General features: G+C 39.7%; 1 protein-coding gene across 2 annotated transcripts in view; it reads right to left on the bottom strand.

Annotated features, from left to right (window-relative positions):
* Positions 1–26,063, bottom strand: part of nudt14 (nudix (nucleoside diphosphate linked moiety X)-type motif 14) — a 59,108-nt gene that overhangs the window by 807 nt on the left and 32,238 nt on the right. For both annotated transcript variants that reach the window (XM_063001356.1, XM_063001355.1), the window contains exons 3-4: positions 12,884–12,948; positions 10,123–10,411 (exon numbers count right to left, since the gene is read on the bottom strand). In XM_063001356.1, coding sequence (XP_062857426.1) covers positions 10,123–10,411; positions 12,884–12,948 — 354 coding nt within the window. The remainder of the gene's footprint in view (positions 1–10,122; positions 10,412–12,883; positions 12,949–26,063) is intronic.

Here is a 26,063-nt window from a genome sequence, read left to right as displayed (position 1 = left end):
TGCAAGACTGTGTTCGACATAACCTTGTGAACTGATTCATCTTGTGTAAAGAGTGACTACCGTTCCTGTCATGAATGTAACCAAAGTGTAAAACATGACGTTAAAATCCTAAAAAAAACAAATAAACAAACTGCTGCTTTGTTCAGCACTTGGCTAGATCTGTGCGGTAAAATGTCATCAAAGTGCGAATATGAGACGAATCTGCATTTGTATGGAATAGCCGTCAAATTCACTCTGAAAGCTCCACCTGGTATCTGTGTTTATCTAGATTTTCCTGTTTCACTTTTAAACTTGTGTTTTAGATCGGGGTGCTGAGGAATTATGAGAATAAGCTTTTCCAAGAGATTCTAAAAAAGCTTAACGTGACTTATTATATTGTATTATATATATATTGTATTGTATAATGTATTAAAAGAACGACACAGGAACACTAAAGGTCTCTTAATTATTACTGCTCATAGGTTCTCTCCACTAATGAAATTCCTAGCTCGTTGTTTTAGTACAATAAGTCACGTTAAGCTTTGTGCACAGCCACAATGCATCAAAAATAATGGCACAGTCAGTGCAAAAACTATTTTGTTACTTCTCATGTGAATGTGCCCTTAACTCGCTAAGAAATACGGTATTCCAAGCATCTCCATGATTAAGCAGCATAAGGAAACGATAAAGAAGTAAAGGTAAAACGTTTTCTTGATTGATTGATTTTTAACTGTTTGTCAATTGTATTTCAGTGTTTTTATATTATATTTGTGTTACTTACTCAGTGTAAACCCCATTATTTTACATCAGCCTAAAATATATGCAGTTCCACGGGACCATAGAACACATTAACAGGTTTCCCATACGTCCTTATGAGAAAAAATCTCAACCCCTTTTAAACTCAATGATCCTCTCAGAACCAATTGTTGTCGAGTTTTAAGGTACCACTGTATATCATTTGTCCTTTTACACTTTTACACACAACTATGTCATTTGTTATTCATGAAATTTTGAATATGGTTCTTAAATGGCGAATGTGTGAATGTGAACTGGATAGATAGTGGAAATGTTCTGTTTATGAAGGAAATAACCCCTTATATAAGGGGCAGTTGTAGCCTAGTGGTTAAGGTACTGGACTAGTAATCAAAAAGTTGCTGGTTCAAGCCTCACCACTGCCAGGTTGCATAGATTGAAAACTGTCACAGTACTGTAGGTCGCTTTAAATAAGGGCGTCTGCTAAATGCTGCAAATGTAAATGTAACCTTGACTGCAGACTGCAAGCTGCTTTTCAATGAAAGCAGATCTACAGAGTTCATTCAGTTTATTAGCTGTGTTTGTTTTGCTTATGTCAGTCTGTCAGGTATTCACTGATTCCTCGAAGCTCACAAAGGATGGTGATATTATAAAGCACAGCCAAGCCTGAAGCATTGCTCACCTGGGGCACTGTCAAGGAGATTTTGTTATGGAGAGGTCCCATCAGCCCAAGAGACAGGTCTAGAGGGTATTTGATAAATACTGGGACTGGAAAAAAAACTTCCTTCACTCTTCCTTACCTGTTATCTTAGCTACGTTTAAGATATGCATTCAAAAACTTAATTAAAAAATCTCATAAAATGATATTTTGATAAATGATGAAAAATAATTCATTAATATCCAATTAAAAACAACAAAACTTAGAAGTATATGAATACCTTAGTTTTGAGTTTAGATGTTGCAGCCACATCCATTACTAACAGATGTATGAAATCAATTACACAAATAAAAAAACAGCAGTTAAAAGCATTTAAAACAGCACAAAGAAGGATTAGATCAGGAATTCATCTGAGAATACCTAAGGACACAGATTTCTTTATCTTACATCCACTTTTGTGTTGGATATGGCTGCTACCTCATCTTTGGTCCTCTGTAATTTAGTCAAAACAGTTGGTGAGTATAAGTATGAGTAGCCATTTCTAAATGCTCTTTTAGTTTGAAGACTAGTTTAAAAGAGCAGCCTAACCTTGGCAGTGTGTCTATAGTTTCATAATTCTCCAAATCTTTATAACACACTATTTATTTATTAGGACTTAACGTCATGTTTTACACTCTTTGGTTATATTCATGACAGAACAGGTAATTACTGGTCTTTAATGTTAAACACAGTCATGGACAATTTTGTGTCTCCAATTTTCCTCACTTGCACGTCTTTGGACTGTGGGAGGAAATTGGAGCTCCCAGAGAAAACCCACGCAGAAAGGGGAATCAAACCCAGGACCTTCTTGCTGTGAGGTGAAAGTGCTACCCACTGAGCCACTGTGCCGCCTCAATAACAGACTAAACTTATCTGTGAATGTTTTTAACATCTTGTAACATCCTTAAAATCTGTGCTTCATTATAGCTAGCGTCCTGACTTGTTTTTAATTAATGCTTTGATTCATTTTAATGACAGGCTTTATCATACCTGTACACCTTAATTACAAGTATTTACTATCAACAACCTGAGTGGGTTGACAGTAATGTGATGCATAAGACTGAACCTAATAGTTGCAAAGAACAATTTGATCATTCCATTTTTTAATACGTTTAATAGGTTTCTTTAACTGAGTTTTTTTTCTTTTGATTTCACAACAGACTGTTTAATGGATTAAATTAAAACATGCTGTACTATGCTATATTTAAATCATGCAGTTTGTAGCTAATTAGTTAAACAGTTTGGGTTTAAATGATTATTCAAGATACAGGATTCAGCACTGAAGTGGCAAAATCATTATATGATTTATTAGGGTTTCCATGGAATTCTTTGGTCTGCTAGAATTCCCAAAACACCCACTTTGAATAAAGACTGCAAGACAATCTGCCACCCACATTCACTTTCCAAAATATCACTGTATTGGAATCTTAACACTGTTTTGAAAGTGAGATCCTCAGTATTTAATGGATATCCCAGAACTGACGCATGTACCGAACAGACTGGGCTTGTAAGAGCCTGCACAAGTGTAGGCCCATGAGCTTACCATTTAGGTACACTGTTTAAACACACATACTGGGTACTGTTACATGTGGGTATGGGGGTTATGGTGAAACCCACCTAGAGAGGAGGAAACAAGAAATAAAACATAACAAATAATACATAAATACTGCAGGTTCACATGAATCATTTGGAACCTTCTAACTTGTACCACATGCTCCAGAATCTCAGCAGACTCATGGTCTGGACTTAATCTTACAACCCCTGGCAAAAATAATACAATCGCCACACTTGGAGGATGTTCACCCGAATTTTTTACTTCGTAGCAAACAAACAAACCACAGATGTGACATCAAACTGTTTTGTTTAATCACTTAACATTTTGCCTCGTAAAACACACGTAAAACAAATTAAATAAAATGATTATGATTAATGTAATTTTATTTTCCAAATCAAATAAAAAAAATGTAGAATAATAATATATGTAGTGTTTAGGAAAGTTGTATAAAATCATTAACAAAAAGCTTAATTAGGACTTTGTTCCTCCTACATGAGATTTTCACTTCTATTGAGATTCTGGAAATGGACCACTGTGCTGACCTTTTTTAATGGGACGTTGATATTTTAGGCTTATGTAAAATAATGGGGTTGTTTTTGGCACTTAAACACTGAAAATAATGCAAATATAATAAAATAAAAACACTGAAATAAAAAGCTGATTCTTACAATTTCTCAGAACCCTGAGCTGTAACACAAGTTTAAAAGTGAAACAGGAGAAAAATCCAACTAAACACAGATACATGTGGAGCTTTCAAAGTGAATCTGACTGTTATTCCACACAAATGCAGTTTCATCTCATATTTGCACTTTGATGACGTTTTACTGCACCGCTGAAACCAAGCACTGAATAAAGCAGCTGTTTATTGTTAATTTGAAAGTAAATAAAAAAAAAAAAAAAAATTTTTTAAAACAAACTGAACAAGTTGAGTTTAAGGGAAACGTTGAGTTTAAGAGTACAGATTTCTCAACGAAGGGATCTGTCGATTTCTGTCAATAGAATAAGTGTCCAAAATGTCAAGGTACACCTGAACATTGACTGTTGAGGTAAGTAGGGTGTGCAGATTTATAAAAAGTCTTTTGTTACTTGTGTTTTTCACTCACATTGTGTCTTTTTTGGAAGCAATTCTTCTAACATCACACCACAATCAATATTCTTTAACTATTATTTAATCCCCCTCTGATATAAACAACCATCTTTTAATCAGCAACAAACTTTAGCAGAGTGTTAAGCTGATGATTTTTTGCTCTGGCTCACACAGCTGAGTGGCTCCCCGTTGTTTGAAACCACCAACATAAAAATGAGGGTTAAATTAAGAACTAAAAGTTAAATATGGACTTTTGTGGTGCTTTAAATGTTTTTCTTGTCCTCACAGCTTTATTTTTCCAGGGTAAGATTGACATGTAACTGCCCTGCTGATAAAACAGCGTGTTAATTCACACCCCTACCATTTTAGCTAATGTTTATGCAAAATAAGAGGAAATGAATGCTGAACTTTGAACTCTGGCCACACGAGCACAGGTTAATGAACCATGACCGAGCCTGGTGAACCTGTGGTGCCATTAAGACCTAAAATAGTGAGACTCCAGTAAAGTATTGTGATGACACCAATATACTGTACACCGATCAGCCATAACATTAAAACCACCTCCTTGTTTCTACACTCACTGTCCATTTTATCAGCTCCACTTAGCATATAAAAGCACTTTGTAGTTCTACAATTACTGACTGTAGTCCATCTGTTTCTCTACATATTTTTTTTAGCCTGCTTTCACCCTGTTCCTCAGGACCACTACAGAGTAGATATTATTTAGGTGGTGGATCATTCTCAGCCCTGTAGTGACACTGACATGGTGGTGGTGTGTTAGTGTTTGTTGTGCTGGTATGAGTGGATCAGACAGAGCAGCGCTGCTGGAGTTTTTAAATACTTTGTCCACTCACTGTCCACTCTATTAGACACTCCTACCTAGTTGGTCCACCTTGTAGATGTAAAGTCAGAGATGATCGCTCATCTATTGCTGGTGTTTGAGTTGGTCATCTTCAAGACCTTCATCAGTGGTCACAGGATGCTTCCATCAGTGCTGCTGTGTCTTATCCACTCACACCAGCACAACACACACTAACACACCACCACCATGTCAGTGTCACTGCAGTGCTGAGAATGACCCACCACCCAAGTAATACCTACTCTGTAGTGGTCCTGGGAGAGTCCTGACCATTGAAGAACAGCATGAAAGGGGGCTAACAACGCATGCAGAGAAACAGATGGACTACAGTCAGTAATTGTAGAACTACAAAGTGCTTCTATATGGTAAGTGGAGCTGATAAAATGGACAGTGAGTGTAGAAACAAGGAGGTGGTTTTAATGTTATGGCTGATCGGTGTATGTTTTAATACACTGTGTAAATAGAACTTTTGTTACTTTATTAGCAGCTATTTTCCTGTACAATGATTTTATTTAAATTTGGGCTATTATTATTATTATTGTTGTTATTATTATTATTATTATTGCATCCATAACCAACCATTGTAATGATGTGCATTTGTATCAAGATAACTGTACAGGTTTTAGGCATTATTCATACAATGTTTAAATATCAGCCTGCAATTATACACATGATTAACATGTCATGGTGCAAATAGATTGTATTTGAGTGTGTTCATTTCTTAGGCATGTTTATTCTAACTGGACAGTCAGGTGATGGTGGAGGGTTAAATTGTGTGGGAAGGACTTTATGATGAACTGTAAGCAAACAATACCATTTGGTTTGTGTGTCTCTTGTATTTACTTTCATAAACCAAGTTTTTTAATTGATCTATTTAACTGAATCTGAGAATTAATCATTGAATTTGTCCTTTAACTGTATTATACAATGAAAATGGGCACAAGTAAGCGTTAACTTGAAAGAATGCGTGTAGGAGTGTAGGAGAAGCATAGTAATTTGTGTAACCTCTCTGCATAGGTAATATATAGCATGCTATAAATACAGCCTAGGCCTTTGCCGTGAAAATGACACAGTCCCTAATGTTCTTACACCCTTGCACCCTGGAGAGAGCACAGTGTAGATCCACACATCGTTAACTTCACAAAGTGTGAACTAGAGGGTGGGAGAGCCTGGATTTATGACGCTATTTGGATAGAGCGTTTCTACAAGCAATCCTGACTGCAAAGCTGCGCCACGTATTTACTTAATATTTCGGCTATAACAAAACATTGCATGTATGCATAAGTGTAAAGAAAACATTATTTTAACTGTTCTAGTGTCCTCAATGTATTTGACCTCATGCATTTTAATATGTGCTTCAGCATTTTAGTCTCTGGTCCTTTGATGAGTGCCAGTCATAACGTTTTCTGTAGGACTTTCATCGTGAATTCCAAATCGAATTCTTAAATTCCTTAAGAATTTAGGTTTTGTTGTTTATTATTGAAATTCAACTGGTCTGCAATATGTGTATAATTGTTAAATGATATTTTAGAAAATATTGTGAATTTACTGCTATGAAAATTGAGGAAAAAATGCATATATGTACACTGATCAGCCATAACATTAAAACCACCTCCTTGTTTCTACACTCACTGTCCATTTTATCAGCTCCACTTACCATATAGAAGCACTTTGTAGTTCTACAATTACTGACTGTAGTCCATCTATTTATCTACATACTTTTTAGCCTGCTTTCGCCCTGTTCTTCAATGGTCAGGACTCTCCCAGGACCACCACAGAGCAGGTGTTATTTAGGTGGTGGATCATTCTCAGCACTGCAGTGACACTGACATGGTGGTGGTGTGTTAGTGTGTGTTGTGCTGGTACGAGTGGATCAGACACAGCAGCACTGCTGGAGTTTTTAAATACCGTGTCCACTCACTGTCCACTCTATTACACACTCCTACCTAGTTGGTCCACCTTGTAGATGTAAAGTCAGAGACGATCGCTCATCTATTGCTGCTGTTTGAGTTGGTCATCTTCTAGACCTTCATCAGTGGTCACAGGACGCTGCCCACGGGGCGCTGTTGGCTGGATATTTTTGGTTGGTGGACTATTCTCAGTCCAGCAGTGAGAGTGAGGTGTTTAAAAACTCCATCAGCATTTCTGTGTCTTATCCACTCATACCAGCAAAACACACACTAACACACCACCACCATGTCAGTGTCACTGCAGTGCTGAGAATGATTCACCACCTAAATAATACCTGCTCTGTGGTGGTCCTGTGGGGGTCCTGACCATTGAAGAACAGCATGAAAGGGGGCTAACAAAGCATGCAAAGAAAGAGATGGACTACAGTCAGTAATTGTAGAACTACTAAACAAGAACTACTTACTGTTTAATCTTTGATTTCTTATATCTAATAAAAAAAAAAAAAAAGAGGTCTGTGAAATAAAGCACATTTTCCCATGAATTTAACTCACTTAACTGATGCTTTGATTCTAATTTCCAGCAATTTTGTAAAAATCCCAATTTTGCGTAACAAAGTATTTACAGCTGAATTGGTACAGGTGCATGATTACATCGTCTATACCAGTGCGTCCTATCAGAACAGGTCACGTTCATCCTGGCATTCTGATACCTGCTCCGCGCCACAGAGATACGACCTAATATTGGGCTGTAACCTATAACTGTCCCTAAATCCACATGGCAGGTGTAACATCAGGCGTGCAGGTGCTTTGATGGCACAGACAGCAGGTGTTGAGCCCTATATGAATGTTTGTGCGTGTGTGTTCACCAGATCGTGTGTTTGATAGCATGTTGGTCTAAGGGAGTGTTTGTGACTCGGTGTAATGACACACTGGATTAGACCTGGGTGGGTTAGGGTAATCATCAGCGGCAATAAGCAGGTGCGTACGCTCGCTCACACGCACAGACACACGCAGATGCTAGACACCGAGGGTTTATGGCTGTCTCCTAATGCAAGGCTGATAAAAACACAGTCTGTGCTAGACATTGTTAGAGAGGGGTGTTTAACCCTACACTTCAACCCATACACCATCACATGCTAGTTCTGTGAAGTGCTAATGCTGCAGGATTACTAAGAGGAGAACATTAAGTACAGCGAGTAATCTTCTTTGAACATTATTGAACCAGAGGCATCTGTTTTGTTGTTTGATGCTAAACGCTTCCTGTCAAATGCGTGAACACATTAGATAAAAATAAAAAAAGAGTATACGGGATTTCAGTTATTACAGGTAGCGTTTCGACCTGATCTAGGCTGGGTGAGTGCATGGGTGCGTGTCTGGAAAGACTGTAGGAACACTTAATTCCGCCACACTGCTAATTATAAACGCTTACAAACATTAGGCTGTGTAACAACAGTTGACTTTGATGTTTCTGCTCAGGAGCTGAACATCCTTACTTAGAATTAGGGCCCTACTAAACGGGAAAATGTGTTTAATTTAACGGACCTCGTTCATTCACAGATTTTAAAGAAAAGTGCCACATTTCACAGCAGTCATTAAATTACATTCATGACTTGAATGATAGAATACATAGAAGCTACAATACACAGCACAGACAAACTTAATGGTTGAATGTGAACCTAGAACATCCAGCAATTATGCGAGGCTCTGTCTCAAATAAGAAAATACTCGTCCATGGTTTGACACACCCTCCTCTGCGTCCACAGCACTGGTTGTGAGTTTTCCAAACTCAGTTACCCGAGTTGTGTTTTTATCTGCTTTAGACCAACATCTTGGACATTGACTAAGCAATTGCTAATTGAATTGCCATAGGATTGCTAGTGTAACAGACTTTTCTGTGGTGTAGTGTGTTGACAATGTTTGATGTACACTGATCAGCCATAAAATTACAACCACCTCCTTGTTTCTACATACGTTGTCCAGTTTATCAGCTTTACTTACCATATAGGAGCACTTTGTAGTTCTGCAATTACTGACTGTTGTCCATCTGTTACTCTGCATGCGTTGTTAGCCCCCTTTCATGCTGTTCTTCAATGGTCAGGACTCTTCCAGGACCACTACAGAGCAGGTATTATTTGGGTGGTGGGTCATTCTCAGCACAGCAGTGACACTGACATGGTGGTGGTGTGTTAGTGTGTGTTGTGCTGGTATGAGGAGTTTTTAAACACCTCACTGTCACTACTGGACTGAGAATAGTCCACCAACCAAAAATATCCAGCCAACAGCGCCACATGGGCATTGTCCTGTGACCACTGATGAAGGTCTAGAAGATGACCAACTCAAACAGCAGCAATAGATGAGCGATCGTCTCTGACTTTACATCTACAAGGTAAACCAACTAGGCAGGAGTGACTAATAGAGTGGACAGTGAGTGGACACGGTATTTAAAAACTCCAGCAGCGCTGCTGTGTCTGATCCACTCATACCAGCACAACACACACTAACACACCACCACCACCACGTCAGTGTCACTGCAGTGCTGAGAATGATCCACCACCTAAATAATACCTGCTCTGTGGGGGTCCTGATCATTGAAGAACAGGGTGAAAGCAGGCTAAAAAGTATGTAGAGAAATAGATGGACTACAGTCAGTAATTGCAGAACAAAGTGCTTTTAGATGGTAAGTGGAGCTGATAAAATGGACAGTGAGTGGAGAAACAAGGAGGTGGTTTTAATGTTATGGCTGATCGGTGTATATACCTTTACCATATTTTTGGAATCAGTCTATCAAAACAGAAACACAACTGAGGATGCAATCTAGCCACTGAATGCTAAGTTTTGGATATAACGTTTTTAGTTGACTATATATTTATAAAGCCAAATAACTACTTAATTTTTGTTGATCTAAATGTTTTTAAATTATTTTTGGGCAACATTAGGCACATTAGAGCCTTTACTAACCTAGCTATATAATACATTTGAATAAATAAATAAATAAAAAATATACTTATCCACCCCTGACTAGACCTGCAGCCTGTGTGTTCTCTGGTCACTTTTTATTACTGTGTAATTTAGTTTTTATGTCCCTAATATTTAAAAATGGGGCAAAGAGTAAACATAGAGAATACCATTTTGTTAGTAGGTAAGAAATCCCCTCAGGTGACTCTCCAGACGTGTTCATGTGTCACAGCAAAGTAATACTAGGTTAGACTAAACTAGTGTTGTGTATTTATTTATGAAGCATTTGTTCATGTCTATAGACATGTACTGACTGTATGTACACACCTGTATGATGTGATCCTCCTGAGCTTGCTTACAGGAACCTCATAACCACACTCCTCCAGAACTTCCTGGCAAGCGATCTCCTCCAGGGAAAGGTTGGGTTTGTCCACAAGGCCAGCGCACAGTTCGTACGTTACTCCCGCTGAGGCCGGAGGCTGGTGAGGACAGTTGCTATCCTCTTTTTCCTCCTGACCCTCTTGTGGGGCAGTCTGGGCACAGCACTCACCTCTGTGCTCTCCCTCTGGCTCAGGATGTGCATGTTTCATTCTCTCCCATTCATTCATGTACACAGCTGCAGAGCAAGCGGAACATAATGTTACTCTCATATAAGCATGTAGTGTTCAGTATTATAATCTATTTATGCAGGTCTAGCAGGAGTAAGTTAATACAACCTGTCCTGCAGTGAAATGTTAAAGATTTTTATTTCCTTTTTTAAAAAAAATACTTTTTTTCTTCTCTTGCATAGGATGAAAAATTTCTCAGGGCTACAGCACAGGTCCAGTTTCCTTGGCTTATTACAACTTTCCATTTCAAAGTGACCTTAATAAATTATTATTTTTTATTTAATTTATTGTTATATAAAAGGTTAGGATAATGTAAGAGTTAAATAAATTTTTTGCAACCAAAGGCTTTTACAGGTCATTATAAACAATCATTAATGTGATTGTTATTCCCTTCACGTGAAGAAAAAAAAGAAAGAAAAAAAAAGAAAGAAAAAAGAAAGAAAGAAAAAAGAAAGAAAAAAGAAAGAAAAAAGAAAGAAAAAAAAGAAAGAAAAAAAGAAAGAAAAAAGAAAGAAAGAGCAAAAAAGAAAGGAAGAAAAAAAGAAAAACAAAGAAAGAAAAAAGACAGAAAAAGGAAAGAAAAAAAGAAAGAAAGAAAAAAGAAAAAAAGAAAAATAAAGAAAGCAAAAAGAAAGAAAAAAAGAAAGAAAAAAGAAAGAAAGAGCAAAAAAGAAAGGAAGAAAAGAAGAAAAACAAAGAAAGAAAAAAGACAGAAAAAGGAAAGAAAAAAAGAAAGAAAGAAAAAACGAAAAAGAAAGAAAGCAAAAAGAAAAAAAAATGAAAGAAAAATGAAAAAAGAAAAAGAAAAAAGCTAAAAAGAGCAAAAAAGAAAAAAGAAAGAAAAAAGTAAGACAGAAAGAAAAAAAAGAAAGAGCAAAAGATAAAGAAAGAAAAAAGAAAAAAGAAAAAAGCAAAGAAAAAAGAAAGAAAAAAGAAAAAAAGAAAAAAAAAGAAAGAAAGAAAGAAAGAAAGAAAGAAAGAAAGAAAGAAAGAAAGAAAAAAAAGAAAGAGCAAAAGATAAAGAAAGAAAAAAGAAAAAAAGAAAGAAAGAAAGAAAGAAAGAAAGAAAGAAAGAAAGAAAGAAAGAAAGAAAGAAAGAAAGAAAGAAAGAAAGAAAAAGCAAAAAACAGGAATTATGGTAAATGTCAAGTGGACACACACACACAGTAACTGGTGAACAGCCCAGTACACTCTATTTAAATCAGCATGTACCAGGTGTACCTGTATTCTGATCTGACAGTACTGCAAAATAATGCTGTGATGTTATAAATCATGTTTTGGAGGGGGACAAAACTCTCATTTCATATAATCCACTGAGATCTCATTAAACGTCGTGTGGAACCATCTGAGCATCACACAGCAGCAAACGTACAGATGTAAGTGTGGGCCAAGCTTAAGAGGCATCAGACTCGAGAGGCTTTGTTCCAACACGATTACTTCACACAAAAGCTCAGGCTTCTCTCCTAGCATTGTTCAAGGCAAGTCGTTTCAATGCGAGACCTTCCTTTCATTCTGAGAAGCCGGGCGCCATCCCTGGCTAGCGCGCGAGGAACAATAGTGTAGCGGCAGAGCGCAGGGCCACAGCCTCACGCACTACAGCACAAACCCTGCACTCGCATAAGCACTCGCACCTTGAAAAATATTCCATTACAAGAGCTATTGTTTTCAGAGGGCTGACAAACAGGGCAGAGAGCACAGCTTGTGCTGTAGTATGAACTCTGTATGAGCTGTAATGTACAAAGCGTATTTTCATAAATGTTGGGACGCTTTGTAAAATGCAATAAAAAGAAAATTTGTTAATTCTCCTAAATCTTTATTGTTATAATGTATTGTTATATTGTATTAAATCTCTTTAATCTTTATAATTAATGCAATTATTATGCTTTTCAGTTTTTAAAAATATATCCATTATGTTTTGGGAACTGATCAAGTTTAAAATATAAAATAATTTAAAAGAGAAAGAGAGAGAGACATGATTTATTGATAGTGCTTTCACAAAACCTGCATTTACGAACCCAAAATGCAGCCAAACTGTGCCACAATATCTGAATCAAATTTCTATTTCCAGAATGAGCATGCCCACTGCTGTCCAGCTTAAAACATTTATGAACCCATTCAGGGTAGGAAAGTTTGAGGAGCAGATAATCGCTCTTTGGACACATGCAGGAATAACTGCAAGTATCAGCTCCCCGATTAATGCAGTAGGTGTGGCCGACCTCAGCCCCCAGTCCTGACATGATTTTTTGCTGATTCTGCCTGTTTAAAAAGTGGGTGTGTGCTTGAGTGATTACAAGAATCTCCCCTTTGTAGCCAAAATGAAGACATGATCAAGTACAGATTTGCTTTAAAAATAAACATGTCAAAATGATGCTTTATATATGAGTGAAAGACATTTAGCTACATCCAAAACATGTACATCCAAATATTTATCACTTAATGAGCTTCTGTAAGCTGTGTCATATTTAGAATGATGTTTTTACCTGGGCGGAACTGTTTGACCAAGATGAAACAGTGAGAGGTGGTGTTGAAGATCAGCACAGAGACACTGAAGAGAAAAACAAGAGAAGGGAAAAGAGTGATCAACACCAACACTTATGAAATGTTTTCATAACAGCATTACCAGAAACTACAGGCAGAGATGTTCACAAAATACACAAAATACGAATCCGAGTCGGGTCACGAGTCTTTAGACTAGAGTCCGAGTCAAGTCACGAGTCAATATAATCTACACAAAACATATATTGGAAATGTAGCGTAGAAATAAACAAATAATATGTAAGTTCAGATAAAAACAACAACAGATTAGCGACTGTATTTTCCTGTTTTAATTAGTGTCTTTACTTTCCTAGGTACCGGTTAAAAGCTTCAACTGATACGTTTTGTTTTCATTGCAAAACAAAAGCATGCGATAAATCAGGCACAGCGGCCAAAATCCAAAACACAGCAAAAAAATCATAACCAATGCTTACCTTAGCTTATGCTGTTCCAGATGCTATTAAATTTATAACCGTGTGTTGTCCCATTAGAAATATAATCTGTTAGTTTGTAAATGTGCTTATAATTAAAAACCTCCAAACTTTTCCCGGTTGTGAAGTAAAACACGAACTCAACTGTGTTACACTGACACATCATCTGTGTGACACTGCAAACTAAATAAATACAAATAACAGTATTTCTTACTAAAAATTTAAATCAGAAGGTCTGATTGGTTCAGAAAGCGATTTTTTTCAATCATTAGCGCCAATTCTGTGGGAGCGTTTCATTCACACCAGCTGTTCCAGTAAAGTGCACTACGTAGGGTATTCCACCACTTTAAGTGAGAATCGAATCCAAAAGAGGGAGTAGGGAGCGACGCTTCATCACTACACCGGAAGCTGGCTGGAACATTTACCCATTGCGTGCGTTGTGGGTTAAAACGGCTGGAGCGTTATTAGAGAGCAGAAATGACATGATCAGAATGATGTTGGATCATATACTGTATATATATATACAACAGTTAGTTCCGACCTTACAATCTGATTGGTTGAGAAGCGTTCTAAACGTTCTGATATTCGTGACAACAGCACGGCCTTTTCACACCACAATGGTATTACTCCGCTGACGCGTTGCCATTAACGACAAGCTTCATGCACATAAACGCGCACGCAGGCGACAGAGCCTTTTTTTCCCGGTCGCGTTTTAAATCCGTTATCTGATATACAATCATCTAGCGCACTGTGTAGGGAACATAACCAATTGTCTAATTCACTATCTAGTGCACTACGTAGGGAACATATATCCATGATCTGATACACAATCTAGTGCACTATTTAGGGAACATTAATGTGTTTGTAACGCGAACAGTTAGTTAAGTCAGTTAGCAGCTCCTAGTAGTTCTGTATTCATCCATAGCCTTTGGTGTGTGCGAGAGGTTTTTTTATTTATTTTTTCCCTTCGGAGGTTCTTGCCTTCTTCTTCTTGTTCTTACCTCCCTGAAATGAGTTTTTGCAACTTGGGATGTCTGCTTTGTAGTGTTAAACTTTATATTCGTTGTGGAACTACTTTTTGGCGGAAGGTATTGTCAATATTAAAGCATATTTAATATGAAATTCAGGGCTTCTTTTATTTATTTTATTTCTTTATTTTGTAAAAACTGTTGTATAAAAGCAATAGAACACTCGAGGTCGTGTGTTATCGCGAATATCATCACGGCTGTGATGATCTACGGCACTCACCTTCGGTTCGTGCCTGCGACCAAATCACAGCCGTGATGTTATTCGCGATAACACACTCCCTCTCGTGTTCTATTGCTTAAATATATAATTGTCATACATAACTAATGTTAACACGTGCTGCTGACTTTTGTTGTCTTCAAGTCATTTTTTGCGAGTAACGAGTCATTTGAAACAAGTCAGAGTCGAGTCTGAAGTCGCTGTGTGTGCGACTTACTTGCGACTCGGACCCCATCTCTGACTACAGGTAGATGATTAAGCATTTATTACTTTGTTTATTTATGAAGAAAAAGCTTGATTTAAAGAAATTACAGTGGCCTGCACAGAGCCCTGACCTCAGAGCCACTGACCAGCTTTGGAATGAACTGGAACATCAATTGAGTCTTTCTTGAACAACATCATTGCTCAGCCGTACAAATGCTCTGTTGACTGAATGGGCACAAATTCCCACGACATACTTCAAAGTCTTGTGAAAAGCCTTCTCAGAAGAGTGGCTGTTATTATAGCTGAAAAGGTCACACAGAGGTCACTCTATTTTAATACCATTGGTTTTTGTTTGTTTGGGTTTTTAACACCATGGTTACACTGGGGTTATTTTCATGGCAGGATGTGTTATTCTTTTGGTCTTAAAATATTTGGTCAGGGTTTTTTGGAGCTGTCCTCCTGTGTTTGTAAGGAAACTGAGCACTTTTGGGCATTTTCTTGTTTAAATATTTATTTTATGGATTTCACATTGGTTTCTCAAATGGGATGTCCAACAAGCCAACGCTAAGGTGTCCAAATAGTATACATACTTGTTTTAAAGTACTAAACCACAATAAATGCCAAACTTTTAGTTTTTAAGTTCTCCTACATAACAAGGAACCCTTAAACAGTCATTAATTTCTTAATTATCAATCATCACATTAAACTATGGAGCCTATTATCTGACTTTAAATTTTTTTTAAAGATACAGATACCAGAGATCTGCATATAGGTTTATATTTAATTTAACACTGAGATGGACAGGGGCAATAAGTAGAAATGACAAACCTTTAACAGACCTGTGCAGCTTATACAAATATGAGACAGCTCCACAATTATAAATATAATATAATATTGGCACGGAAATGGCGCAGCGGGATATTCCGCTAGCACACCAGCACCGAGATTCTGAACTCCTCGGGTTGAAACTCGGCTGCTGCTGGAGTTTTTAAATACCGTGTCCACTTGTGACATTGCCACATAAAAAGTGTTGTTTTAAAAAAAATAAATAAATAAATAAAAAGGTCTATTTTAGCACATTAAAACTAGGAAAAGATTAAAAACAAATCAACTCCTTGCAAGGGTAAACTTTTCTGTGTGCATTCATTTAAAGTATAGGAGTTTTGCCATTTGGTCAAGCAAGAAAAAAACAAAAAAACTAAAGGGCCATAATGAATTCTTGTGAACCATTATCACTGTTCCTTTAAGAAGGCTGGGGGCGGAGCTACTGAGGAGGACTACATAAGGAGGGAAAAAGGCGGGAAAAAGAGGGGGGACAAAGGAAAGTTTGGTGTGTTTTGGGTTATTCTGGGGATAAAGGCCCAAAAGCCTCCAACTGTTATTTTGGGACCCCACCATGGCACAAGGAACAAGCAGAGTGGAGAGGATTTAAAGCCTGGAGCTTGGAGCACTTTGTGGAATACGCCGGTGAGATCCAACTGGTTTTTTTTGTGTATTTTTTGTATTTTTGGCAATGCATTGTTAAGGACTGTTTTTCCAGAATTTTTTACTTGTGGGACAAGATATTTTTTTTTTGGACAATTGTTGTATTGGTGAACACTTTGGCTTGTTGGGATTTTGGAGGAGCTGGGGAGGGGGAAATACATGTGTTGTTTAAAGAAGAAAATAAAATAATTATATTGTAAGAATGAGGTAATTTTTGTCAAACTGCAGTGTATATTTCGAACAAATAAATGTAACACCTAGAATTGAAAAAATATCAAGTTAATTGTTACAGAGTGGTGGCCCGTACGGGGATGTACATTGCAGTAGACTAAGACTAAGAGTAAGCTACATATTATATTTATTGGGGAACAGGTAAACAATGGCTGACAGTATGGATCCTCAGACAGAGGAGGGCCAGGCTGAAAACCCCAGAACCCCTCTAGAATTCAGTTCTAGACCTTTTGTAACATTCAGAGAACCTGTGTCTGAAATATCTTCCCTTTTAAGTGAGATGTATTTAAATGAACAGGAAAACTTTGATAATGTAGGAGAAATAAATATCACAGGTCCAGGTATTATGGATAGCAATGGGGTACAAGATTTTAGGGACTCTATTAAGGGATTACAAGATAAAGTAGACTCCTTAGAGGGAGACTTTAGAGCTTCTCTGGAAAGTGCTGTGAACCGAGAACAAAGTCTTAGAGAATACGTAGATCAGAAGTTGGCTGATGTTGAGCTGTTCCTAAAAAGATCCCTAAAACAATTGGAGCAGGGGGTGGTTGAATGTTTGTTGCGTAGAGATGACCAGTGGAAAAAAGAACTTAGCAAAATAAAACGCACCAGCACCCCTACCAGTCATTCCTCCTTTTTATATCCTCCCTCAAATGTTAGTGATATCATGGCTCAAACTGCTGGAAATGTGGCTGGCACCCCTTCTCTCTATGCTAAGCCTCCTGTTCGCCTAGAATTCCCAACTTTTGGTGAATCACGGGATACTACTGATGTACTCAATTTTGTTGAGCACTGTGAGAACTTTTTATCACTAAGGCCCATGACTGATGGTGAACTAATAGCCACTTTGTCAACAGTGTTGAAAGGTCCTGCTAGAAGTTGGTGGATGGCAGAAAAGTCAAGAGTTCACACTTGGACTGAATTTAAGAATGCTTTTTTGACAGCTTTTTTACCCACTGACTACCTGACTGAAGTGGAAGAACAGTTGCGGGTAAGAGTCCAGGCCCCGGACCAATGTCTAAGAGACTTTGTTTATGACTATAGGGCATTGTGTCTGAAATGGAAGCCAGAAATGCATGAAAGTGAACTGGTCAGACGTATAATGAATAATTGCAATCCAGCTCTAGTTAGCAGCTTAAGGGGGACAGTACACTCTGTGGAACAACTGGTTAAAGTTGGGTCCATGGTGGAGCGAGACTGGGCGGCCAAAAAAGATTACTGGGCCAGAGTGAACAGCCAAGCCTCCCAGGAAAAAGCCAAAAAGAAACCAGCCAGCAAAAGCTCCTGTAGTTACAGTCTTGAAAACAAGGGAAATCAACATGTGGTTTTAGCGAGAGCAGAGACTCCATCCCTGTTGGTGGTTCCAATCGGAACCCGGGGACTCCAAGGAGAAGCTGTACTGGATACAGGCTGCACCTTCTCACTGATGCAAAAGAGGCTGTGGCAGAAGATAGTCAAGGTTGGAGAAAAACTGAGTACTGGGGATCCCTTGAACTTTGTTTTAGCTGATGGAAAAGCACACAAGGCTGAAGGAAAAGCCCAACTGGCTTACACATGGCATGGAGCTGTATGGAGTTTGGACACCTACATCATGGCAGATGATAACCTAGCTTTTCCACTTATTTTGGGGCTAGATTTTTTAATTAAAACCCGAGTACAAATCAACTTAGGAGAGCGTCTTTATGGGGTGCAAATTCATGGAAGATGGACCTTCTTTCCCTTTCTAAATCGCACCCCAGGCAACCTGACCTGGTCACCATCAGAAGAACAGAGGAAGAATGTGAATTTGTATGTAGCTATGACTCCTTCTTTACTTCCCTTCTATTCTGATGTAGCTGGTACATCTGAGGCACATGAAGCTCTCCTGAGAACCCATTCTCCAGAGATGCATGAACTGTTCCAAAAATGGCCTAAGGTGTGTTCACCAAAAATAGGAAGGACCTCCATAATCCAGCATTACATACATACACAGGATCAAATTCCAGTTCGTTCAAAGGCTTATCGGGTGTCCCCACTGAAAAGGAATATTATTGAGACTCAGATAAAACAGATGCTTGAAGACGATGTCATAGAGCCGTCTCAGTCTGCCTGGGCCTCTCCTGTGGTGTTAGTGAGAAAACCTGATGGATCCTATCGTTTCTGTATTGATTACAGAAGGTTGAACGCTAAGACTCCTCAGGATGCATACCCAATGCCAATAATTCATGATATCCTTGAGTCACTACATAGGGCAGTGTGTTTTAGTACATTGGATCTTCAGTCTGGTTATTGGCAGGTGGCAATGGACCCAGATAGCAAGGCCAAGACTGCAGTCATCACACCCATGGGACTTTATCAATTCAAGGCCATGCCTTTTGGGTTAAAAAACGCAGCAGCAACATTCCAACGCTTGATGGAAAGGGTTTTGGCAGAATTACGAGGCTGCATTTGCTTTGTCTACATTGATGACATCATTGTGTACTCCACCAGTCATGAGCAACACTTAAAAGATCTCCATGCAGTGTTCGCTAAGCTGCATGCTGCGAACCTAACTTTGAACCTGAGAAAATGCTGCTTTTTCAAGAAACAGATCAAATTTCTGGGACACATCGTCTCAGAAAAAGGGGTGGAATTGGACCCCGAAAAGACCATAGCAGTATCTAACTATCCCACCCCCAAAGATATCAAGTCATTGCAAAGGTTTTTGGGCCTTGTGGGGTGGTATCACAAATTCATACCTCACTTTGCAGACCTTGCTGCTCCTTTAAACAACCTAAAGCGAAAAGGGGTCAAGTGGGAGTGGACTGACGAATGCCAAAAGAGTTGCGATCAGCTGAAACAGGCTCTGAAAACCCCTCCTGTCCTGGCTCAGCCCGATTTAAAGTTGCCATTTCAGGTGCATACTGATGCCAGTGATGTAGGGTTAGGAGCGGTTCTAACACAACAAACTTCAGAGGGCGAGAATGTAATATCATATGCCTCCAGAGTGCTGCGAGGAGCAGAACACAATTACTCCACCTCAGAAAAGGAGTGCCTGGCTGTAGTTTGGGCTGTGGAAAAATGGCACCATTACCTGGAAGGGTGCAAATTTGAGGTCTATACGGACCATAGTGCTTTATCGTGGGCATTTAATTGCCCCAAAACTAGCTCCCGACTGACCCGCTGGACCCTGAGGCTGCAGCAGTTTGACTTTGAGGTACATTACCGAAAAGGATGCATGAACATTGTTCCAGATGCACTGTCTCGTGCAGTGGAGATGGAACAAATTCAAGTGATGGCCTCTTATGTGTCCTCTCATTCAAACTTATGCACCCTAGACCTGCCAACAACTCTGGATGAGATAGCACAGGCACAAACTCAAGACCTGGACGTCAAAGAGATCCGAGCCAAGGAAGTTTCAACTAGCAGACAGATGGGTCGAATTGGATGGGAGGTACTCCAGGATGTCCTTTATAGGACTGTACCCATAAAAGGGGTGGGGTTGAAATATCAACTGGTAGTGCCCAGGGAGTTGACCAATGTTTTCCTGCACTACTTTCACAACAATCCCCTAGGGGCTCACTTGGGCAGACTCAAGACACTGTTGCGGATTTTAGAGGTTGCATGGTGGCCTACGGTTCGGAAAGATGTGTGGCAACATGTCCAACAGTGTACGATTTGTCAACAGTACAAATATGACAATCAGAAACCTGCAGGGTTTTTACAGGCAACTGAAGTGGATGAAGCGGCATATATGCTGGGGTTGGACTTTATGGGTCCATTTCCCAGGAGCAAGAGAGGAAACAGTTACCTATTGGTAGTGGTGGATTACTACACCAAGTGGGTGGAGTTATTCCCTCTCCGGGACAGTAAAACCCCTCGCCTTTGCCAGTTGCTACGGGATGAGATCTTTACCAGATGGGGGGTTCCTAAATACCTGGTCTCCGACCGAGGCGCTCAGTTCACCAGTCAGCTCCTCACAGACCTCTGCAAGAAATGGGGAGTCATACAGAAGATGACTACTAGCTATCATCCCCAGACTAATCTCACAGAACGAGTCAACCGAACCCTGAAGACCATGATAGCCGCCTTTGTGGGAGAACATCATGAGGATTGGGATAAGTGGTTGTCGGAATTCCGGTTTGCAATTAACAGCTCCCGCCATGAAACCACCGGGCAGACTCCGGCAGAACTGGCCCTTGGAAGACAATTGAAAGGCCCATTGAAGAGGCTTATTCATCAAGCTCCAGTTCTAGATCCACAACAACCCCAATATTCATTAGTGGAACGACAACATCAGATGGCACAGGAGGTAAGGCGGAGAGTAGGAGTGGCCAAACACAGACAAGCCAGATATTACAATGCCCATAGGAGACCTGCGCAATTTCTTGTGGGAGATCTGGTCTGGGTAAGGGCACACCCTCAGTCCAAAGCCTCTGACAAATTTTCATCAAAGCTAGCACCTAAGTGGATAGGTCCGGCTAGGGTGATGAAAATACTTGGCCCTGTTAATTATAAAGTTAAATGGCAAGATAACTCAGATAAGGAAGACACTGTAAATGTGGGTAATCTAAAACCTTATTTTGGGGCTTAAGCCGCTCTTTCCTCCAGTATGGGGGGAGGGGGTTCTGTGACATTGCCACATAAAAAGTGTTGTTTTAAAAAAAATAAATAAATAAATAAAAAGGTCTATTTTAGCACATTAAAACTAGGAAAAGATTAAAAACAAATCAACTCCTTGCAAGGGTAAACTTTTCTGTGTGCATTCATTTAAAGTATAGGAGTTTTGCCATTTGGTCAAGCAAGAAAAAAACAAAAAAACTAAAGGGCCATAATGAATTCTTGTGAACCATTATCACTGTTCCTTTAAGAAGGCTGGGGGCGGAGCTACTGAGGAGGACTACATAAGGAGGGAAAAAGGCGGGAAAAAGAGGGGGGACAAAGGAAAGTTTGGTGTGTTTTGGGTTATTCTGGGGATAAAGGCCCAAAAGCCTCCAACTGTTATTTTGGGACCCCACCATGGCACAAGGAACAAGCAGAGTGGAGAGGATTTAAAGCCTGGAGCTTGGAGCACTTTGTGGAATACGCCGGTGAGATCCAACTGGTTTTTTTTGTGTATTTTTTGTATTTTTGGCAATGCATTGTTAAGGACTGTTTTTCCAGAATTTTTTACTTGTGGGACAAGATATTTTTTTTTTGGACAATTGTTGTATTGGTGAACACTTTGGCTTGTTGGGATTTTGGAGGAGCTGGGGAGGGGGAAATACATGTGTTGTTTAAAGAAGAAAATAAAATAATTATATTGTAAGAATGAGGTAATTTTTGTCAAACTGCAGTGTATATTTCGAACAAATAAATGTAACACCTAGAATTGAAAAAATATCAAGTTAATTGTTACACACTCACTGTCCACTTTATTAGACACTCCTACCTAGTTTGTGCACCTTGTAGACTAAAAGTCAGAGACGATCGCTCACCTATTGCTGCTGTTTGAGTTGGTCATCTTCTAGACCTTCATTAGTGGTCACAGGACGCTGCCCATGGGTTCTGTTGGCTGGATATATTTTTGGTTGGTGGACTATTCTCAGTCCAGCAGTGACAGTGAGGTGTTTAAAAACTCCACTCATACCAGCACAACACACACTGACACACCACCACCATGTCAGTGTCACTGCAGTGCTGAGAATGATCCACCACCCAAAGAATACCTGCTCTGTAGTGGTCCTGTGGGGGTCCTGACCACTGAAGAACATGGTGACTAAGGGGCTAACAAAGGGGCTAACAAAGCATGCAGAGAAACAGATGGTTTACAGTCAGTAATTGTAGAACTGCAAAGTGCTTCTATATGGTAAGTGGAGCTGATAAAATGGACAGTGAGTGTAGAAACAAGGAGGTGGTTTTAATGTTATGGCTGATCGGTGTATATAAATAATATAGTAGGGCCATACACCTCTGCATCCACAGAATAGGTTGTTAGTTCTCCAAACTCAGTTACCCGAGTGTTAACTAAATAAATATGATAGAAATATTAGAACTGTATGTAAAATCTAATTGAATACAGACCCAGTGTATCAGATCTGTGCATCAATGTTGTGGTCAACAGTTCTAAGGATTTGAGTGTGTTGAGAAGGAAGGGGACAGTGAGCATGCACTTAAACCTTTCTCTATCGAGCTCGCACGTTCACCCAGGATTAACACCCATGCTTTTGTCCCGGCTCCTCACTTCAGCTGTTGGTCAGGGTCTAATACCTTGGAAATGAGAGAATAAACACCTGAATCTTAAGGATTCTGGAATAATAGGATTTCACAAGGCTAAGAAAGGAAATCCAGCAAAGCTGGCCGGGACGGTCGGGCTTTTGTCGGTGGACAGAGGCAAACTAATCATTCTGTGGAGCAAGAGGTCAAGCCATCAGCCCAGAGCGTCCACTCTCCCATGAGCGGCATTCATTCTTCTGTCTGTACTCGAGCAGGACTTCAGGCAGATGGACTGTGACTTGAGAGCCACTTGCGTTGAGCAAATTGCTGAGTAATTAGGTAAGCCGTGGCTGTCCGGTTTGTGGGCGTGTGACTGTTTTGAAGGCAGTGGAGACAGAGTCCTTTACACTCTGTTGGGAAACCGGATGTGTCTGTACAGCAGGAAACCCTAGCCTGACTTTCCCATGGCTAATTCGTTATTAGAGATTAGCGTTCAGTTTGGCTACGCTGAACACATCACAGACAGACAAATACAAAGAGGCAGACCGAGCACCTTCCTTCTAAAGACCAGGAGAAACGTAGTGTGGCAGAACATATAAGCTATAACCAGAACAAGTCCTTACCTGCCTGCAGACACACACCATTAAAGAGTCTGGGAGGAAAGCCTATTATCTGGAGACACCATGATTTATTTCTGCCTGTACTTGTGATTAAGGGGTTCTATTTTAAGACCCTCTATCTCTCTTGACCATTTCTTCGACCTTTAGGCCTTCCCCGTCCACCTTGTTCTGGAACAGGATCCCTGGCACCCGTCTATCTCTCTCTCCCTCTCTGTTTTTTTGAAAGAACTCAGCTGACCCGTGGTGGCTGTGCAGCTGCCGGGTCAGTGCACCAGCACGTCCCGGCATGTCCCGGCATACCTCGCCACGCCGCTGCACTTGGCAGAGCCGAGAGACTCTGGCGCAGAAGCATGAAGATTTTACACATGGTTAAACCTGTCCTCCGCTACCACTCTTTCACTTTTGTTGCACGATATGAGGCCGTAATGAAAGAGAGAAAGATGAGGCCAAGTGTTGGGTTATGGCTATATTCCCCCTGGTGCTTCTGCATTTACATAAACAAGTACAACTGAACATCCTCTCTCGCTCGTCCCCAAAGGCTCGAGGCCTACTCGTAAAAGACTAATGACACTCAAGTCAAAGAACCAGCAGAGTGCCCACAAAGGACTGCTGCAGTGGCACTAATGTCCTGAACAGATGTGCCAATTAATGGCTTTACCATTGTAATTGCACCCCTCCCAACACCACAACCACCTCACTCGTATTCAAACCTAACATCCACCAAAACTAAATCAAACACTAACAGATCAAACAAACACGAAACACCAAATGGCAAAGATTTCTATTAAAGTGCAACGATCATAAATCTGCCACTGAATGTTACTACTTACTAAGTCGTGATAAGTATTTCTCTATGTTCAGACCGGCTGCGATTATTCAGCTCTTGTCACCTGAATTGTCCAGTGGTAGCACACCGGTTAAGGAATTGGACTAGTAATCAAAAGGTTGCTGGTTCAAGCCCCACCACCACTAAGTTGCCACTGTTTGGGCCCCTAAGCGAGGTCCTTAACCCTCAAAAAGTGTATTCAGGCGCCCAGGTGGCGCAGCGGGATATTCGGTGTTGCCTCCAGTCGGCTGGGCGCCATCTAGCGGGCATAATTGGCAGTGCCTGCAGCAGATACTAATTGGCCATCGCATCTGCAGGGTGGGGGCCGGACTATGTAGTGGGTGGGTGTGTCTTCATACGCTGTGTAAGGACCCTGATTAGCGTAAGAGACACCTGTGCAGAATGCATGGGTGAGAAGAGGAGGGTTGTGCACTAGGGGTGGGCGATATATTATCGTTCACGATAACACCGGTATAGTTGTAAACTCGAAATGATTTTTGCCATATCGCGATATTGTTAGCAAACGTGCATCACTCACTCTCAAGCGCGTAACAGTGAAATAATGGCGACCAATGCTGAGAGTAGTACCGGAGTTAGCACTGAGGACGAACTAGTCCCTAAAAGCCGAACTACATCACTAGTGTGGAAGGTTTTCGGATACAGAAGGTCAGACTCCAAACAAACGACTGTAATTTGCAAAACGTACAAAAATACTGTAACGACAAACAGTGGCAACATCACATTTATTTCAGCACCTAAAGCAAAAGCACCCGCGTGAGTATCAGGAGTGTCAGTCACTGCGTGAGTCCGAGAATGATGTAAGAACAAAAACTGTGTCAGTGAACGAACAGAATACACAGGTTACCACACAGGTTACCATTTGAAGACGTTAAAAACACAAAAGCGCTGAGCGGAACGCTTTCCTTCACATATGAGCATGGAAACTGAATCACTGAGTCAATGAGTCAGAAACGACTCTCTTCAGACAACTCCGATTCAGAGACTCAGATGTATGAACCAATCAGAACTTCGAATTTAGCTCTCGCTTCATTGGTTGTTGTATAATTGACAGACACGCTTTCATTATGAAATGATCACATGATCACATATTAAACGTTTTCGGGATTTTTTCATGCCCATTTATTTGAAGTAAAACGGAGCAGAAATGTGATCGTGAGATTCTGCTGGTTTGTCTAATATAAATGTCAACATTAATATAAATACAGCCTTATAATAATACAAAATATAAACACTGTAATGAGTCAGAATTGATCAGAACTACAATGTTTTGTGTTTTTATGAGAACTTATAAACAATAAAATAAACAGTAAAATAAGAGCAGTGGCCTGCCATTGTACTTTAAGTTTACATGATATCATATCGTATATCACCACTTCTCAAAATCATATGGAGATATGAGTTTTTTAGCCATATCGCCCAGCCCTACTGGGAGTGATGCTTAATGTAATGTACATTTAGTAACATTTGTACCTTAGATTTCCTGAGTGTCTGCAAAACAAAGGTGTTTTTAAAATAAACTTTTTAAAAAAGTGTTCTTATATATTGCGAGTAAATATTGTTATCGCAAAAATATCCCAAAATATCGTGATATTATTTAAAGGCCATATCGCCCACCGCTACTGTGCACGTGTCGAAAGAGGCGTGTACAGTGATGTGCTCTCCTCAGATGCAAATGGAAAATGGGGGGAAAATGGGGAGAAAATGCATTTAAAAAAATAAATAAAAAAAGTGTGTTCAGTTGTAAGTCAGTTTAGATAAATGCTGCAAATGTAAATGTAAATGAATTGCTGATCGCTCATCACCTTGTGTTGACACCGGAAGCGTCATTATCATTAAAAATAATAAATAAAGAAATAATACGACAGTACAGCATACTTTACATTTTCAGCATTTAGTACAGACCTGGGCA

Source organism: Trichomycterus rosablanca, chromosome 9 (assembly GCF_030014385.1).
Source record: "Trichomycterus rosablanca isolate fTriRos1 chromosome 9, fTriRos1.hap1, whole genome shotgun sequence".
NCBI classification, from domain to species: Eukaryota; Metazoa; Chordata; class Actinopteri; order Siluriformes; family Trichomycteridae; genus Trichomycterus; species Trichomycterus rosablanca.
Note: the sequence above shows the minus strand (reverse complement) of the source record. Positions and strands in the feature narration are given on the sequence as shown.